Genomic DNA, 18,824 nt, shown 5'->3' on the forward strand with positions numbered 1-18,824 from the left:
TTTTAGAATGGTGTCACTTTTAGGTATTTTCTGTCATATACGCCCCTCAAAGGGACTTCAAATGTAACGTGGTTCCCCTTTGTAAATTTTGTTGGAAAAATGAGAAATCGTCGGTCAACTTCTAACTTCCTAACAAAAAAAAAAAATATGTTTAATAAGACAAAAATAAAAAATTGTGCCTAGGTAGACATGCAGGAAATGTTATTTATTAACTATTTTGTGCGATATGACTGATTTAAGGGCATAAAAATTAAAAAAGTTTGAAAACCGTGAAATTTGTCAAATTTCAGTTGTTTTTTTTGTTTGTTTTTTTTACAAATAAACACAAGTTATATCAAAGAAATGTTACCAATATCATGAAGTACAATATGTCGCGAAAAAAAACAAAAATCAGTGGGACACGTTGAGTTCCAGGGTCCAGAGTAATAACCTAATAGAGTGACAGGGGTCAGAATTGTAAAATTTGGTTTAGTCTTGGTCAAAATTGGATGTCATTAAGGGATTAAACGGGTTCTCCAATTGCAACCTCATTACTGGGAACTTGATACAAAACAGACTTGTGTTACTAATAGGCAACGATTCACACAAGACAACCAAGAACAGAAAAAAAAAACCCACAAGAAACAGAAAATTAAAGAGAAAACTGCAAAAGCTATCATTTGGGGAAGAAACATGGCAGCACAACACAGACTCCTACGATGACTACACAGCAGTATCCGCCGCATGATACCTAGTGCTCAGTACACAGGAGCCAGAACAGGATGGCATCCAAAAGAAAGAAGTGCCTGGCCAAACATGGACGTGGCAGGATAGTTACACACGTTCTTTAAAGATTTCGAAAAGGAAGAAGAAAAAAAAAAAAAGCAATTTTCAGACTATTTTGGTTAATGAAGAAAAAAAAAAAAAAAACAGTTAAAAATGCATAAAGAGCGCCAGCCAGCCATTAGCAGGCAGAAGAGAATGGGCCTCACGACATAAGGTCACACAGCCAAGAAGTGAGGAATCAGAGCGGACCACAATCCAGGCAACAGTATAAAGGGAAGGGTGGGTAATACGGAGGCCGTGACGCTGCAGAACAGGACAACTATTCTATTTTTGGGCAATTAAAAATAAAATGGAGAGAATGGAGTAGGAAAAAGGATAAACCCTGCCCAGTTCTGGCACCATACTGCCCCAGACAGACACTGACTACTGGAGAAATGGGCACAATTGGGTTGTAGGACAGCAGGGTGACAACTGCAGGGACTTCTGAGCACACAGATGTGTGTGTGTGTGTGTGTGTGTGTGTGTGTGTGTGTGTGTGTGTGTGTGTGTGTGTGTGTGTGTGTGTGTGTGTGTGTATATATATATATATATTCATACACACACACACTCAGAAGTCCCTGCAGTTGTCATCCTGCTGTCCTGTCTGCACAGTGCGGCACCCCCTTACATCTCCTCCCTTATTTCTGTCTATCGGCCTAACCGGCCGCTGCGCTCTGCAAAGGACTTTCGACTAACCTCTGCACTAATCCGTACCTCCCACTCCCGACTCCAAGACTTCTCCCGCGCTGCGCCAATCCTCTGGAATGCTCTACCCTAAAGGCCCCTTCACATTAAGCGACGCTGCAGCGATACCGACAACGATCCGGATCGCTGCAGCGTCGCTGTTTGGTCGCTGGAGAGCTGTCACACAGACAGCTCTCCTGCGACCAACGATGCCGGTAACCAGGGTAAACATCGGGTTACTAAGCGCAGGGCCGCACTTAGTAACCCGATGTTTACCCTGGTTACCAGCGTAAAGGTAAAAAAAAAAAAACACTACATACTTACCTACCGCTGTCTGTCCCCGGCGCTCAGCTTCTCTGCACTCCTCCTGCACTGACTGTGAGCACAGCGGCCGGAAAGCAGAGCGGTGACGTCACCGCTCTGCTTTCCGGCTGACCGACGCTCACAGCCAGTACGGGAGGAGTGCAGAGCACAGCGCCGGGGACAGACAGCGGTAGGTAAGTATGTAGTATTTGTTTTTTTTTACTTTTACGCTGGTAACCAGGGTAAACATCGGGTTACTAAGCGCGGCCCTGCGCTTAGTAACCCGATGTTTACCCTGGTTACCAGTGAAGACATCGCTGGATCGGTGTCACACACGCCGATCCAGCGATGTCCACGGGAGATCCAGCGACGAAATAAAGTTCTGGACTTTGTTCAGCGACCAACGATCTCCCAGCAGGGGCCTGATCGTTGGTCGCTGTCACACATAACGATTTCCTTAACTATATCGTTGCTACGTCACAAAAAGCAACGATATCGTTAACGATATCGTTATGTGTGAAGGTACCTTAAGATATTAGGACTATCCACAATTTGCATAGTTTTAGGCGCTCGCTCAAAACACATTTGTTCAGAGCGGCCTACCATATTCACTAATCAAAATAATTTTATGTTTGTGTGTGTGCAGCCCATTCACTATCTCCATCTATCCCCCACCCCCTGAAGATAGCTGGACCATCATTGTAAATACACACCTGTGCTCTGTATCTCCCCCACCTCATTGTAGATTGTAAGCTCTCACGAGAAGGGGCGTCTGGTTTCGCTTTAATTATTGTATTGTTAACGTTGTTACTTATGACTGTAGTGTTTGAAACTGTAAAGCGCTGTGGATTATGTTGGCGCTATATAAATGACCCAAAGCTGCCACGTAGCCCCAACCGAACACAAAAGGACGACTCGAGAATAGAAAGAAGGTCAATACAAAACATATCTATACTAAGAGGTGGGATGGGCAAAATACTGAAAATAGCAGATGTCAAACCAAAAGTGTGACGTACCGGATGACAGACCATAAATCTGACAGACTCCGCTTTGTCTACCAGACGTCAGTTGTCACAAATACCAGGAAAATCAGTGACTGCAGTACCAGACTTGCATCCATAGGGCAGGCTTGTAACTACACAGCCATTATCCTTCCCATAAATACCAAGTGATGGAGATGAATGGTCACTGATGTTTCAAAAGAGCGTTCGCACAGACATTTAGGATAGATTTACATTTATGACACATGCATGGCTCCGCAGTCAGACCTCTAAGTTTGAGCATGGTGGTCGCATATTCCCACAGTGTAAATGGAGTTGCAGTTTACATGAAGGACTACATTCACATGGGACTTTGGTACCTCAGTTGTCAGGACTGGCGGGTTTCCCAGAAATAGGACCCCCACCAATACAAAAATGCTGAGCAATAATTTACCCTTTTCCAACAGCTCAAGAAGGGTCTCAGAGTTGGGACTGCATCTGTCAGACATCTCATGATGTGACAAAGATAACCACTGAACACACATTTAAAAGGGCTGTCCAGTCACACCAAGTTATCAGCTATTCACAGGATAGGTGACACCTTGTAGAGGGGCGGGGGTGCCGCCCTGCACCCATCAGCACAAAGGGGCATATATATCCCTTTTAGAATGGAGAAGTAGTGCACCTGCTCGACCACCGCACCCATTAGTTCTCTAATGGGATAATGGTAATAAAGGCAATAAAAAATGCTCTTCCTGCCGATCGGTGAGGGTCGAGGCCAGACCCCACGATCAGCACGTTGACTGACTGAATAAACCAATTAATAGTGGGAGAACCCCTTGAAGAAAAGTATTACAAAGTCATTTGGAGAACCTACCTTTATGAATTTGGTCATAAAAAGTGAGACGAAACATTGATTGTGCCTAAACTTTAAAGCCGTCAGTGATGCAATTATTGAATTATCTGAATACCAGTCACAGCCCATGGTCAAGAACAGCCCCCATACCAGGAAGATTTGTAGACTGAAGGAAGAGACCCGACGATCCCGTCCTTACCCAGGAGGATGGTAAAGGAAATATCACTATGCATAACGCAATTGCCTGATACAAATTACAACTTACCTATGCCATAGGCTTTAGCACAAATCCACTGTAAATTTGCAGCAATTTTTGCCCTGAAGGAATCGTACATGTCCGGGGGGACAACCTCCACTGGACAGTCTGCAAAAGAATCCATTTTTCTTCTAGTGCTGACTCCAGAAGCACAAACGCCAATATCCACCATCTGGATGAGACAGAACAGAATGACACATTATAATGGGAAGAAAGTCCCAGATCATGAGAAGAAAAATCACGTGCGCTCAACTTCAGAGGCTGCTTCTCATATTCTGGATGGCAATATGTGATATTACTGCTAATAGGACTGTCCCACAGCTATACCATGGTGCCCCTGCCAGGCAGGAAAGCTGGAATACAATGCAAAGGAGGCAGCGGTGGCTGCCAAAATTACCCAATTTTCACACAGGACTAATGCTGGCCCTACATAGAAAACAATAGTTTGGCACTGACCCACCAAGTGATAATTCTCTACATCAGTACAATACGGATGCTCACAAAAAAAAAAATGGAACAAATATGATTCTGCCACGATGGTAAAGCTTGTGACCGCTTCTAGCAACAGGACAACAATGAGGCTGGAATTTTTTGGGGAAAAATTTGATGCATCATTGGAAAATCTAGTAGAAGCTATATGCAAATCAGCTAGAAGTGTACTGTGGGCGTGTCAATGCACTTGTTCCGCATCCTCCAAGTGCACCGACATCCCCGATGCACTTCCAGCCTAATTTGCAAATATCCATTAGCCTCCATTTCCCACAATTCCTTCTGTGGGTAAACCGTAATGGCAGGTTTCCTTTACAGAAAAAAAAAAAAAAGAACCATTTTAATGATTACATAAACAATGACTAACTAAAATTGAGAAAAAAATGAAAAAAATAAAAATAAAAAAATAAAGGAATAGAACATTTAACACAAAATGACTTTCATGATCAGGTTTTGTTCTTTTTAAGCATTGGATTACTTTGCAGCAATGCCAAAAATGGAAATGCACAGTACACTTCTAGATAGTTATCATATAATATTACATATTAGCAATGAGGGACCACATAGGACATCCGAATTAAACTTTCTCTGCGCATCCGATTAGGCATGGACACAAAGAAGGAAGTGTCTGATCGCTCAGGGCTCGGACTCTTTGTTGCATGAGCTCCAGGTTCAGATGCACAACTGAAGGCACCGGACGACTGACGCTTTGTATAAAGGGGGATCTGTGGGACATGTGGTGTGAGGTAATTGTATGTTTTGGGAGCAGATTTTTTTTTTTTTTTTTACAGATGTCAAGAATACAAAGGCAGCTGCTGACAGGGCCAAAACAGACAATTCCCACCCCGTGCACAACAGACAGCGCAGCACCTCTTACACTTGCAGGGACGTATCGGCTGGTATCCAGGCCCCACCTTAATCATCAGTCCTGATCCAGTGTATGACAATAACCCTCATACATTATTATCCAGTCAGGCCCTGTGACATCAAATGCAATTTACTAACCTTCGGTTCATTTAAGAGAAGCCAAGGCTTGACATCACAGACCATACCGAGCCTATAATCTACCCCCTCCCCACAATGCTTAACCAATTAGCACTAACACCTCTCCTCTGCTCCCCAGCACAAGCCGCACACCCTCCCACCGCTCCTATCCCCCTTCCCGAGCACACCCATCATTCATTCCCACCGTGGCATCACACCGCCCAAGCTGGTGCACATGGCTGTTCCTCTAGGTTTCCATTACCGGGAATATCTCCATTCTGTATACATTGCTACAATTAAAGCGGGGTAAGCAGAAAGCTGTGTAAGATCGGCTTCACCCATCTGACATTCGTGGTCCAAGTACAGACCGGCCGCGGGTCTCCTTACCAGAACCCAATGGTTTCCTAGGCGTATATAAGGCTATAGAGTTCAGGTCAGCCCACACTCAGACCATGGATGCTGGATGTGTGAAGACGGCCTCAGGGCGAATTCACGAATTACAGTCAAATCATATTATTATTATTTTGCAGCAACTATCACAAAATTTTGGAACAATATTTTCAGCAATGGCAATTTGACTTCAAAGTGTGAATGTACCCAGTGCTAGACTGACTTAAATTCTATCTAAACTGGAGGCCTCCAGCATGCTGGGAGTTGTAGTTTTGAAAAAGCTGGAGATGAATACTCTAGGCCAAAAATTCGAGTAACCGCGTAACTTTATGATCAGTTGGGTTGTGCCATTATTAATCCCAGTTCTACCTCTTGCCTGCAGATCGGGCGTCAGGTCACGCATGCTGCCGTCCTCCGTCCACGTGGAAAACCGCTTGTGTGAATATGTGCCACTGAGCACTAATGGTCCATGGGCCGTTCATGGATCCCATGTACCGAACCTACGGTCACAGATATTCTATACCAATGATCACTGAGGGCCAAGAGATGGCACCCCCCCCCTCCTGCTAGTTATACCCCAAAATATGTATATATAGCATGCACTGCTGTCATAGAAGTGAACGGAGCAGAGCTGCGATCAGGTGAGGCGCCTTTTTTGGGGGGGTTGCTAAAAGCAGCCCCATTTTTCTAGAAGTAGGCGACCCGGGTAACGCTACATGTGCGGTATCGACACCTGTGACCTACGTGTCGTAGGCAGGATTTTCTGACCCCGGCAGTGAGGCCCTCGCCAGAGGCCGCCCCTCGCCCGTTTACAGCAAGTGACGGCGGGATCGCTGCCCCCCGTACCAGGGAGAAAGAGACGAGCTCCTGCCAGAGACCCCAAACTGCGCCCACAATGAACGACCCCCTCAGCACCGCGTCATACACACACTTCAGGCTCCGCCCCAGTGTGATGACATCACTGTGCACCTAGCTGATGTCATCGCACCTCGGTGCCGCCCACTAGGGGCTGGTGACGTATGGAGACCCCCAGATATAGGCCCCCACTGCTACATTACTGTGCATGACAGAAAGCAATGGTGTAATTCCTTCCAACAGTGCACCTGTCCCCCCTCCCTAAACGAAAGCCCCTCATATACGAATATCCAGCCCCACTATTACAACGAAGGGGACACCTGCCACAATGGCCGCCAGCAGCTTCTTACCTCTATGTGCTCCGGGCACCGAACATCCCCCTTTCACCTCACCGCGAGGCCTACATGTCACCGGGGCCGGGGGCTCACTCACTGAGGAGACCCCTCCCGCCACCGCACAGCCGAGTCCTATCTCCGGTCTTCTTTAGTCACAGCCGCCTCCCGCCCTCCCGGGGGCCGCTCGGTGCCGCAGACACTGACAGGGATCCGTTGGTTACCCGGGGATGAGAATGCGCATGCGCACCTGGTTGCTAGCGCTCAACCTGGGGAACAAGCGACGGCGCAAGCACGCATGCGCGAAGAGCGCTGCTGGCCTTGCTGCGCAGGCGCGACGAGTTGCTAGCGAAACGCCTAAGAAAGCAAAGCTGCGAATGCGCATGCGTTGCCCCATTCAGCCCTTTTTAGTCACTATTGTGCCTTCTAAGGCATAGGCCACGCCCCCAAACTGTCAGCTCTGTGTGTGGTACCCAGCCTGTGCAGGGAGCGTGCATCTCCATCACATGGGCCTGCCCCACACTGTCAGCTCTGTGTGTGTGGTACCCAGCCTGTGCAGGGAGCGTGCATCTCCATCACATGGGCCTGCCTCACACTGTCAGCTCTGTGTGTGGTACCCAGCCTGTGCAGGGAGCGTGCATCTCCATCACATGGGCCTGCCTCACACTGTCAGCTGTGTGTGTGTGGTACCCAGCCTGTGCAGGGAGCGTGCATCTCCATCACATGGGCCTGCCTCACACTGTCAGTTCTGTGTGTGGTACCCAGCCTGAGCAGGGAGCGTGCATCTCCATCACATGGGCCTGCCTCACACTGTCAGCTGTGTGTGTGGTACCCAGCCTGTGCAGGGAGCGTGCATCTCCATCACATGGGCCTGCCCCACACTGTCAGCTCTGTGTGTGTGGTACCCAGCCTGTGCAGGGAGCGTGCATCTCCATCACATGGGCCTGCCTCACACTGTCAGCTCTGTGTGTGGTACCCAGCCTGTGCAGGGAGCGTGCATCTCCATCACATGGGCCTGCCTCACACTGTCAGCTGTGTGTGTGTGGTACCCAGCCTGTGCAGGAAGCGTGCATCTCCATCACATGGGCCTGCCCCACACTGTCAGCTCTGTGTGTGTGGTACCCAGCCTGTGCAGGGAGCGTGCATCTCCATCACATGGGCCTGCCTCACACTGTCAGCTGTGTGTGTGGTACCCAGCCTGTGCAGGGAGCGTGCATCTCCATCACATGGGCCTGCCCCACACTGTCAGCTCTGTGTGTGTGGTACCCAGCCTGTGCAGGGAGCGTGCATCTCCATCACATGGGCCTGCCTCACACTGTCAGCTCTGTGTGTGGTACCCAGCCTGTGCAGGGAGCGTGCATCTCCATCACATGGGCCTGCCTCACACTGTCAGCTGTGTGTGTGTGGTACCCAGCCTGTGCAGGAAGCGTGCATCTCCATCACATGGGCCTGCCCCACACTGTCAGCTCTGTGTGTGTGGTACCCAGCCTGTGCAGGAAGCGTGCATCTCCATCACATGGGCCTGCCTCACACTGTCAGCTGTGTGTGTGTGGTACCCAGCCTGTGCAGGAAGCGTGCATCTCCATCACATGGGCCTGCCCCACACTGTCAGCTCTGTGTGTGTGGTACCCAGCCTGAGCAGGGAGCGTGCATCTCCATCACATGGGCCTGCCTCACACTGTCAGCTGTGTGTGTGGTACCCAGCCTGTGCAGGGAGCGTGCATCTCCATCACATGGGCCTGCCTCACACTGTCAGCTGTGTGTGTGGTACCCAGCCTGTGCAGGGAGCGTGCATCTCCATCACATGGGCCTGCCTCACACTGTCAGCTGTGTGTGTGGTACCCAGCCTGTGCAGGGAGCGTGCATCTCCATCACATGGGCCTGCCCCACACTGTCAGCTCTGTGTGTGTGGTACCCAGCCTGTGCAGGGAGCGTGCATCTCCATCACATGGGCCTGCCTCACACTGTCAGTTCTGTGTGTGGTACCCAGCCTGAGCAGGGAGCGTGCATCTCCATCACATGGGCCTGCCTCACACTGTCAGCTGTGTGTGTGGTACCCAGCCTGTGCAGGGAGCGTGCATCTCCATCACATGGGCCTGCCTCACACTGTCAGCTGTGTGTGTGGTACCCAGCCTGTGCAGGGAGCGTGCATCTCCATCACATGGGCCTGCCTCACACTGTCAGTTCTGTGTGTGGTACCCAGCCTGAGCAGGGAGCGTGCATCTCCATCACATGGGCCTGCCTCACACTGTCAGCTGTGTGTGTGGTACCCAGCCTGTGCAGGGAGCGTGCATCTCCATCACATGGGCCTGCCTCACACTGTCAGCTGTGTGTGTGGTACCCAGCCTGTGCAGGGAGCGTGCATCTCCATCACATGGGCCTGCCCCACACTGTCAGCTGTGTGTGTGGACCCAGCCTGTGCAGGGAGCGTGCATCTCCATCACATGGGCCTGGTTCACACTGTCAGCTCTGTGTGTGTGGTACCCAGCCTGTGCAGGGAGCGTGCATCTCCATCACATGGGCCTGCCTCACACTGTCAGCTGTGTGTGTGGTACCCAGCCTGTGCAGGGAGCGTGCATCTCCATCACATGGGCCTGCCTCACACTGTCAGCTCTGTGTGTGGTACCCAGCCTGAGCAGGGAGCGTGCATCTCCATCACATGGGCCTGCCTCACACTGTCAGCTCTGTGTGTGTGGTACCCAGCCTGTGCAGGGAGCGTGCATCTCCATCACATGGGCCTGCCCCACACTGTCAGCTCTGTGTGTGTGGTACCCAGCCTGTGCAGGGAGCGTGCATCTCCATCACATGGGCCTGCCTCACACTGTCAGCTGTGTGTGTGGTACCCAGCCTGTGCAGGGAGCGTGCATCTCCATCACATGGGCCTGCCTCACACTGTCAGCTGTGTGTGTGGTACCCAGCCTGTGCAGGGAGCGTGCATCTCCATCACATGGGCCTGCCTCACACTGTCAGCTCTGTGTGTGGTACCCAGCCTGTGCAGGGAGCGTGCATCTCCATCACATGGGCCTGGTTCACACTGTCAGCTCTGTGTGTGTGGTACCCAGCCTTTGCAGGGAGCGTGCATCTCCATCACATGGGCCTGGTTCACACTGTCAGCTCTGTGTGTGTGGTACCCAGCCTTTGCAGGGAGCGTGCAGCTCCATCACATGGGCCTGGTTCACACTGTCAGCTCTGTGTGTGTGGTACCCAGCCTGTGCAGGGAGCGTGCATCTCCATCACATGGGCCTGCCCCACACTGTCAGCTCTGTGTGTGTGGTACCCAGCCTGTGCAGGGAGCGTGCATCTCCATCACATGGGCCTGCCTCACACTGTCAGCTCTGTGTGTGTGGTACCCAGCCTGTGCAGAGAGCGTGCATCTCCATCACATGGGCCTGCCTCACACTGTCAGCTCTGTGTGTGGTACCCAGCCTGTGCAGGGAGCGTGCATCTCCATCACATGGGCCTGCCTCACACTGTCAGCTCTGTGTGTGTGGTACCCAGCCTGTGCAGGGAGCGTGCATCACCATCACATGGGCCTGCTTCACACTGTCAGCTCTGTGTGTGTGGTACCCAGCCTGTGCAGAGAGCGTGCATCTCCATCACATGGGCCTGCCTCACACTGTCAGCTCTGTGTGTGTGGTACCCAGCCTGTGCAGGGAGCGTGCATCTCCATCACATGGGCCTGCCTCACACTGTCAGCTCTGTGTGTGTGGTACCCAGCCTGTGCAGGGAGCGTGCATCTCCATCACATGGGCCCGCCTCACACTGTCAGCTCTGTGTGTGGTACCCAGCCTGTGCAGGGAGCGTGCATCTCCATCACATGGGCCTGCCTCACACTGTCAGCTCTGTGTGTGGTACCCAGCCTGTGCAGGGAGCGTGCATCTCCATCACATGGGCCTGGTTCACACTGTCAGCTCTGTGTGTGTGGTACCCAGCTTGTGCAGGGAGCGTGCATCTCCATCACATGGGCCTGCCTCACACTGTCAGCTGTGTGTGTGTGGTACCCAGCCTGTGCAGGGAGCGTGCATCACCATCACATGGGCCTGCCTCACACTGTCAGCTCTGTGTGTGGTAACCCAGCCTGTGCAGGGATCGTGCATCTCCATCACATGGGCCTGCCCCACACTGTCAGCTGTGTGTGTGGTACCCAGCCTGTGCAGGGAGCGTGCATCTCCATCACATGGGCCTGGTTCACACTGTCAGCTCTGTGTGTGTGGTACCCAGCCTGTGCAGGGAGCGTGCATCTCCATCACATGGGCCTGCCTCACACTGTCAGCTGTGTGTGTGGTACCCAGCCTGTGCAGGGAGCGTGCATCTCCATCACATGGGCCTGCCTCACACTGTCAGCTCTGTGTGTGGTACCCAGCCTGAGCATGGAGCGTGCATCTCCATCACATGGGCCTGCCTCACACTGTCAGCTCTGTGTGTGTGGTACCCAGCCTGTGCAGGGAGCGTGCATCTCCATCACATGGGCCTGCCCCACACTGTCAGCTCTGTGTGTGTGGTACCCAGCCTGTGCAGGGAGCGTGCATCTCCATCACATGGGCCTGCCTCACACTGTCAGCTGTGTGTGTGGTACCCAGCCTGTGCAGGGAGCGTGCATCTCCATCACATGGGCCTGCCTCACACTGTCAGCTGTGTGTGTGGTACCCAGCCTGTGCAGGGAGCGTGCATCTCCATCACATGGGCCTGCCTCACACTGTCAGCTCTGTGTGTGGTACCCAGCCTGAGCAGGGAGCGTGCATCTCCATCACATGGGCCTGCCTCACACTGTCAGCTCTGTGTGTGTGGTACCCAGCCTGTGCAGAGAGCGTGCATCTCCATCACATGGGCCTGCCTCACACTGTCAGCTCTGTGTGTGTGGTACCCAGCCTGTGCAGGGAGCGTGCATCACCATCACATGGGCCTGCCTCACACTGTCAGCTCTGTGTGTGGTACCCAGCCTGTGCAGGGAGCGTGCATCTCCATCACATGGGCCTGGTTCACACTGTCAGCTCTGTGTGTGTGGTACCCAGCCTTTGCAGGGAGCGTGCATCTCCATCACATGGGCCTGGTTCACACTGTCAGCTCTGTGTGTGGTACCCAGCCTGTGCAGGGAGCGTGCATCTCCATCACATGGGCCTGCCTCACACTGTCAGCTCTGTGTGTGTGGTACCCAGCCTGTGCAGGGAGCGTGCATCACCATCACATGGGCCTGCTTCACACTGTCAGCTCTGTGTGTGTGGTACCCAGCCTGTGCAGGGAGCGTGCATCTCCATCACATGGGCCTGCCTCACACTGTCAGCTCTGTGTGTGTGGTACCCAGCCTGTGCAGGGAGCGTGCATCTCCATCACAGGGGCCTGCCTCACACTGTCAGCTCTGTGTGTGGTACCCAGCCTGTGCAGGGAGCGTGCATCTCCATCACATGGGCCTGCCTCACACTGTCAGCTCTGTGTGTGGTACCCAGCCTGTGCAGGGAGCGTGCATCTCCATCACATGGGCCTGCCTCACACTGTCAGCTCTGTGTGTGGTACCCAGCCTGTGCAGGGAGCGTGCATCTCCATCACATGGGCCTGGTTCACACTGTCAGCTGTGTGTGTGTGGTACCCAGCCTGTGCATCTCCATCACATGGGCCTGCCTCACACTGTCAGCTCTGTGTGTGGTAACCCAGCCTGTGCAGGGAGCGTGCATCTCCATCACATGGGCCTGCCCCACACTGTCAGCTCTGTGTGTGTGGTACCCAGCCTGTGCAGGGAGCGTGCATCTCCATCACATGGGCCTGCCTCACACTGTCAGCTCTGTGTGTGGTACCCAGCCTGTGCAGGGAGCGTGCATCTTTATCACATGGGCTTACCTAAAAACAAACAAAAGGCGCAGGAGAAAGATGCCAAGTCCTGCAAAAGGGCAAAACATTGGACACGTGATCGCCTCATGTTACAAATTTGTTTTTGTTTTTTGCTGAATTAGCCCAATTATAATCAAAAGGTAGCAGCAAAGACCTCGATGCCGGACGTCCTTATTGTACCCTGCAGGGGTTGACATATCATTGGTGCAACCTGGGCAGCCACATAAGGGCTCAGGGGGGCCACTGCCATCTCCAAAGCAGGTGGGTTTGTGCACTATGGGGAGCTACTGGGCTGCAAAGGGCCCACATACTGTTCATGTACAGGGGCCTCTCTTGTCTGTGTCCTCCAGTGATACAGAATATACCTGGAAGCTGAGATCTAGAAGTCGTTTTAAGCAGGAGTGGTTTTATCCATCCTGACGGTGACCGGAGTGTTTATGACGATTCATGACCACAGCAAAGTTGAATTTGCAGAAAATCAAATATCCTGTAAAAGCCAAATGGGGCAGAATTTATAATGAGTCACAATTGCAAAAAATATTTTTATCCACCCAAATGCACACATACATTTATACGAGAGTCCGTAAGGTTAGACAACTGCCCTAAAGGTCATCTTTTCCCCTTCATTTAATTCTAACAGAAACCTCGAGAAGATTACGGCATTTGATTTTTGCACCGCACCCACCATATGTGGATAATGGGTTACCTGATGGAGGATTGCAGAAGTAGAGAAGATATCTGTATGGGACCAGGAGATTTGGCTCCGAGCCGCCATTCAGCTTTTTAGATCTCAGCTTGTAAGGTTGGCATTGGAGGGCTCCTTTGCTGCTCCTCAGTAATATTATCCAGGCTTTTATAGGCAACATCTCCTTGGCATGTGTGGCACACCAGGTAACCCTCTATGTGGCATCTCCACAGTCTCCTTGTCAATCACTTGAGCCTCCAGCTCACTGACACCACTGTGACTAGCCCGGATCCAGCTATCATCTAGCCCAACCACAGGTCTTCCAGGTGCCACATGCCAACTATCTGCCGTAACTTGGCACAGAACTGCTCCCTTATATCAGCTCCTCTAAGTTCTCCCGTTGGTGTTGTGGGCAGGGGTCCATAGTCACCATTGCCAACTATGTGCGGATGCTGTAGGACCACCCTTTCCTCACTGGAAACACCCTTTGTGGGTAAGCTATGACACTTTTTTGGCCCATGACACTACATATTTGCTGGGACAGTTTCCGAAACATTTGATCAGTCCTAGCACATTTGGGACAGTTGGCATGTATGGCGTTCCAGCATCACAATGCCCACGCCACAAATATTCCTGCTGCTCATGATGTTACCGCTGCGTAGAGCGGCTCACCGCATCATGAAACCATGATGTACATCACAATATAACAGTATATTCATCATACTGGCAAAATGTACATGTAATGAAAATACTAAGCAAAGAAGCACCAATAGAAGGTTGTCCATCACTCCTTGGACCAACCTGGTATACTGCAGCAGAGCTCCTATTGTAGTGAACAGGAGCAGAGCTGCAGTACTCGAGACCTTACCGTATGCTACATACACAAGGAACATTTCAACAGCTGATCGTGGGGGAGCAGGGTGTCTGTCCCCGGCCTTTGAACTGTCAATCAATATCAAAGTCCTGGACAACCACTAAGTTTTACTTTTAAGCGGGAAGAGAGATCCAATAATTTTACAGGCCTGGTACCAGGAACAATACTTGGAATGGAATTTAGAAGACATTACTATAATGTAGTTAGGCCTAATGGCAGGAAACGTGGAGACCTCACATTCATCGGCACAACAGATCCCTATCCAGACAAGTCTATGCGGCCAGCTGCTTAAGAATCCAGTGTTTGAGTCATCGCCAAATCCCCGGTCATGACACAAGCAATTACCTAAGAGCTCTGCTACCTACCCGGTGACTTATAGGAAGAACTATGCACAAACAAGAAAGTAATAAAACGTGTGTATTGTTATCTCAGACACAAGTTTCTGGGCTATTAATCTACAGCAGTGTTCCTTAAGTCCAGTCCTCAAGAGCCACCAACAGGTCATGTTTTCAGGATTTCCTTAGTATTGCACAGGTGATGGAATTATTGCCTGTGCAGGTGATGCAATTATCACCTGTGCAATACTAAGGAAATACTGAAAACATGACCCGTTGGTGGCTCTTGAGGACCGGACTTGGGGAACACTGATCTACAGGATCGTGTAAGGCTTGGACCACGAAACACATATTCAAATCAAAAAAGTGTATTGATCGGAATGCACGAACCATGCACGGCCGGATCAGGAGACCCATGGGTGATCAGTGCATCACAGTCCATACTCGGACCACAAAACATGGATGTGTGAATCTGGTCTTAGATGGCAATAGACATGACCACCCACCAATTTCCATAGCCATTTCTCCCAACTCTGTTCTGACTGGCTAAACAGACAATATTTGGGACTTTGGTGGAGTTGCCAAATGCCCAAATTATCAACTAGGGACAAGTTTGGTGGTCACAAAAAAAAGAGTGACCACTGGCCCACGACAAACTAGTGTGCACTTTAGCAGGGGAGCCACAGAGACAGAGCCCTCCACAGATTGGAGCTACACATACAATGCATCACCATAGATGAGCAGGACGAGCCAGAGAGCTCTGACCTACTAAGGACTTGACGAGCATGTCCCAAACCATTGTATTACTGGGAACCCTGCTCCCCACTTTGCAGGTCCCACCAACAATGCATAACCAGGAAATACTAGACTGAACCACTTTTTATCCAAATTCCAGTAGCCAAATTTACAAAAATTGCCATAAAGATAGTCCACATAATAAACCACCCACCAGTTCAACAAAACCTCAATGTCATGAGCAGATTCATCTCAGAACAATATACATGTATATTTTTTAGTCTAAGCTATGAAAACGGATCTGACACTGATTTTACAAGACAAACTGCATTGATTATATAAAATCTCACACCTGATGGGTCATGTGTACTTACTTTGAAGATTCACGACAGAATCCTAATATAATGAGGAGCCCAATAAAATGCTAATTTAAACACAGGTAAAAAAAAAAAAAAGAAAAAGATTGTTGCCATTTTGACATGGATTTTCAAAACAAGTCACCCAGGAACATAAGGTCTAATGTTTAGAGGTTTTATTGTGACATGGTAAAAGCTCCCTTTAAGATGATGCACACTATACAGATTTTATTTTTTTATTTTTTTCACTGAAGAAACCAGGTTTCAGGATTGGATGTGGATGGGTAATGTGTCAGCAAATGGAAGACAATACAGCCAAAATGAGACCGATCAGAAAATGTGTTACAAAAAAAAAAAAGCAATTACCTAGGTAATAAAAAGCACGGCCAAAGCGGGAAGAATGTCCCTAGTAATTAAAAAAAATAATAATTCCTTTATTATTTCCTCACTTGGTATGAGCCGAGCAAAAACAGTTACATATTTTTTTTATTCACTATTAAATATTTAGATTTTTGATATTGCAGAAAAAAATAAAAATATTTGTAAAATGTGAAAAAAAAAGAAAAGCATGTAAACAAATAAATAGCTGCCGTGCAAATTCATGCAACTTGAGCAAATGGAAGATACCTAAAGTGTGTACAATGCCAAGACTGACCGTGGGTCTCTCAACCAGAACTTATAAGAACTGCAATGTCGGGAGACACACAGGCAGTCTTAGAATTGTGGTCCATATATTAAATACTAGTAAGGTTGGGATCACACTAGTGTAAGTCGTGGTTAGGGCTTGGGGGCCTCCATTTTGCCCAAAATATTAATTAACAGAAAGGCCCATGCAGTGTCGGACTTGGGTGCCAAGAGCCCACCAGTAACAATGACTTTGGCGGGGGCCCACTTTTCACCTGCATGTAAATATTACACTGTCCTCGTTCACAAATGTACCTATATATCTATATAATAATAAACTAGGTAGTTTGGTTAATGAATTATGAGATGCTGTTTTTTTCTGTACAGAGCAAGCCATACGAATTATGCCAAGTACTACCCATATAGTAGGGTTGGGGCACCCCCGAGTCTGCACAGCGGCCCACCGGGGGATTCCCCTGTTCTCCTATGGGCCAGTCCGCGCCTGGGCCCATGTATCATCAGTCCTAATTAAATCAGCATTGCTGCACCACAGGTTCTGTATATGTGCGATTAGTGCTTTGCAGCCTCCATGTTCATATAATTATGTGAACCCCTGCACAGCTAAATTTATGGGAAATCTATGCCCGGCTCGGCCAGGCTTCCCCTGGGATAAAATCATGCATCTTCAGGGGGGTGCCAGCTGCGCGCTGTCAGCTTATCTGTGCAGGTGCCACTCAGAGGTCGGTGTTTACCAGCTCCGCTCAGCTGTACTAATGATGGCGGCGCTGGCATCACACATCACTGGAGGCACAGCAATATTACACTGTGCTCTCTGATCAGCACAAGCAGCCATCTGTTGTGGGCAAGTATAAACCATCTGACAGCTTGTTCTCCAGGGCGGGGATCAGATAAATCATTCCAGATCTGGTCACACAATGGGTGACAGAAAGAGGATCAACACATTAGGATCTGAGGATTAATGCCGAAAAGTGCTGCGCCTCAAAATTATATTACTGAAGACCCCTCTGTGGTAGTGCTACAGATGACACGTGATAGTTGACATATGTGTAACTTAAAGTTTTCTCCTCTGGATTGTAAAGTGCTACAGAATATATTGGTGCTGTAGGAAAAAAAAAATATTGCTATAATTATTATAAAGTTTCTGTTCCCCAATGCAAAACCTAAACTATGGCTCCTAGGAACCAGGGCCTGGGAACACATGTAACCCCTTTATCACTTATATTGTGCCCCTGGCAGGGGATCACCAGCCACAAAATAAGTCAATTATATGATCACTAGATGGTGGCCCGATTCTAACGCATCGGGTATTCTAGAATATGCATGTCCACGTAGTATATTGCCCAGCCACGTAGTATACAGCACAGAGCCACGTAGTATACAGCACAGAGCCACGTAGTATATTGCCCAGCCACGTAGTATATTGCCCAGCCACGTAGTATATAGCACAGAGCCATGTAGTATATTGCCCAGCCACGTAGTATATTGCCCAGTGACGTAGTATACAGCACAGAGCCATGTAGTATAGTGCTGCCCAGTTACGTAGGATATTGCCCAGTGATGTAGTATACACCACAGAGCCACGTAGTATATTGCCCAGCCACGTATGTCACAGGTTAAAAAATAAAAAAAAAACATATACTCACCTTCCGAGGGAGCCCTTGTAGTCATGTCGCCTGTGTGCGGTCCACTCGGCAGCTTCCGGTCCCAGGGTTTGTAGCGCAGGACCCATGATGACATCGAGGTCACATGACCGTGATGTCATGGCTGGTCCTTGTTGCATACCACCCTTGCCACCGGAACCTGCCGCTTGCATGGAGCGGTTATTGTTGTGAGGAGCGGGAAAGGTGGCAGAAGGTGCGTATATAATGATTTTTTATTATTTTTAACATTAGATCCTTTTACTATTGACGCTGCATAGGCAGCATCAATAGTAAAAAGTTGGGGACACACAGGTTTAATAGCTGCGGTAACGGAGTGAGTTACCCACGGCATAACGCGGTCCGTTACCGCTGGCATTAACCCTGTGTGAGCGGTGACTGCGGGAAGTATGGAGCGGGCGCCGGGCATTGACTGCAGGGGAGTAGGGAGGGACTAATCGGACTGTGGCCGTCGCTGATTGGTCGCCGCAGCCATGACAGGCAGCTGGCGAGACCAATTAGCGACTTGGATTCCATGACAGACAGAGACCGCGACCAATGAATATCCGTGACAGAAAGAAGGACAGACAGAAAGACGGAAGTGACCCTTAGACAATTATATAGTAGATGAGGGGTCAACTGCCGGGACCCCCCCCTCCCAGCGATCATAAGAACGCGAGTCCGGTGATCCCAGATAGTGCTCTCCCGAGTCTGGAAGCAGTGGTCATACATACATTCTGTCACTGGAGCTTCATTTACACAGGGGGACACAGGACCCCCATTCTCAGGACTAGTCTCAGA

At 49.8% G+C, this 18,824-nt stretch overlaps 2 protein-coding genes across 3 annotated transcripts in view; one reads left to right on the plus strand and one right to left on the minus strand.

The window, feature by feature from the left end:
• CAMSAP1 (calmodulin regulated spectrin associated protein 1) overlaps positions 1–7,204 on the minus strand; it is a 59,507-nt gene extending 52,303 nt beyond the window's left edge. For both annotated transcript variants that reach the window (XM_069748039.1, XM_069748038.1), the window contains exons 1-2: positions 6,952–7,204; positions 3,893–4,055 (exon numbers count right to left, since the gene is read on the minus strand). In XM_069748039.1, coding sequence (XP_069604140.1) covers positions 3,893–4,055 — 163 coding nt within the window. In that variant the 5' untranslated portion in view covers positions 6,952–7,204. The remainder of the gene's footprint in view (positions 1–3,892; positions 4,056–6,951) is intronic.
• The window catches only part of DYNC2I2 (dynein 2 intermediate chain 2), a 457,867-nt gene that overhangs the window by 151,792 nt on the left and 287,251 nt on the right, over positions 1–18,824 (plus strand). The window lies entirely within an intron of this gene.

Source organism: Ranitomeya imitator, chromosome 2 (genome assembly GCF_032444005.1).
Source record: "Ranitomeya imitator isolate aRanImi1 chromosome 2, aRanImi1.pri, whole genome shotgun sequence".
Taxonomy (NCBI): Eukaryota; Metazoa; Chordata; class Amphibia; order Anura; family Dendrobatidae; genus Ranitomeya; species Ranitomeya imitator.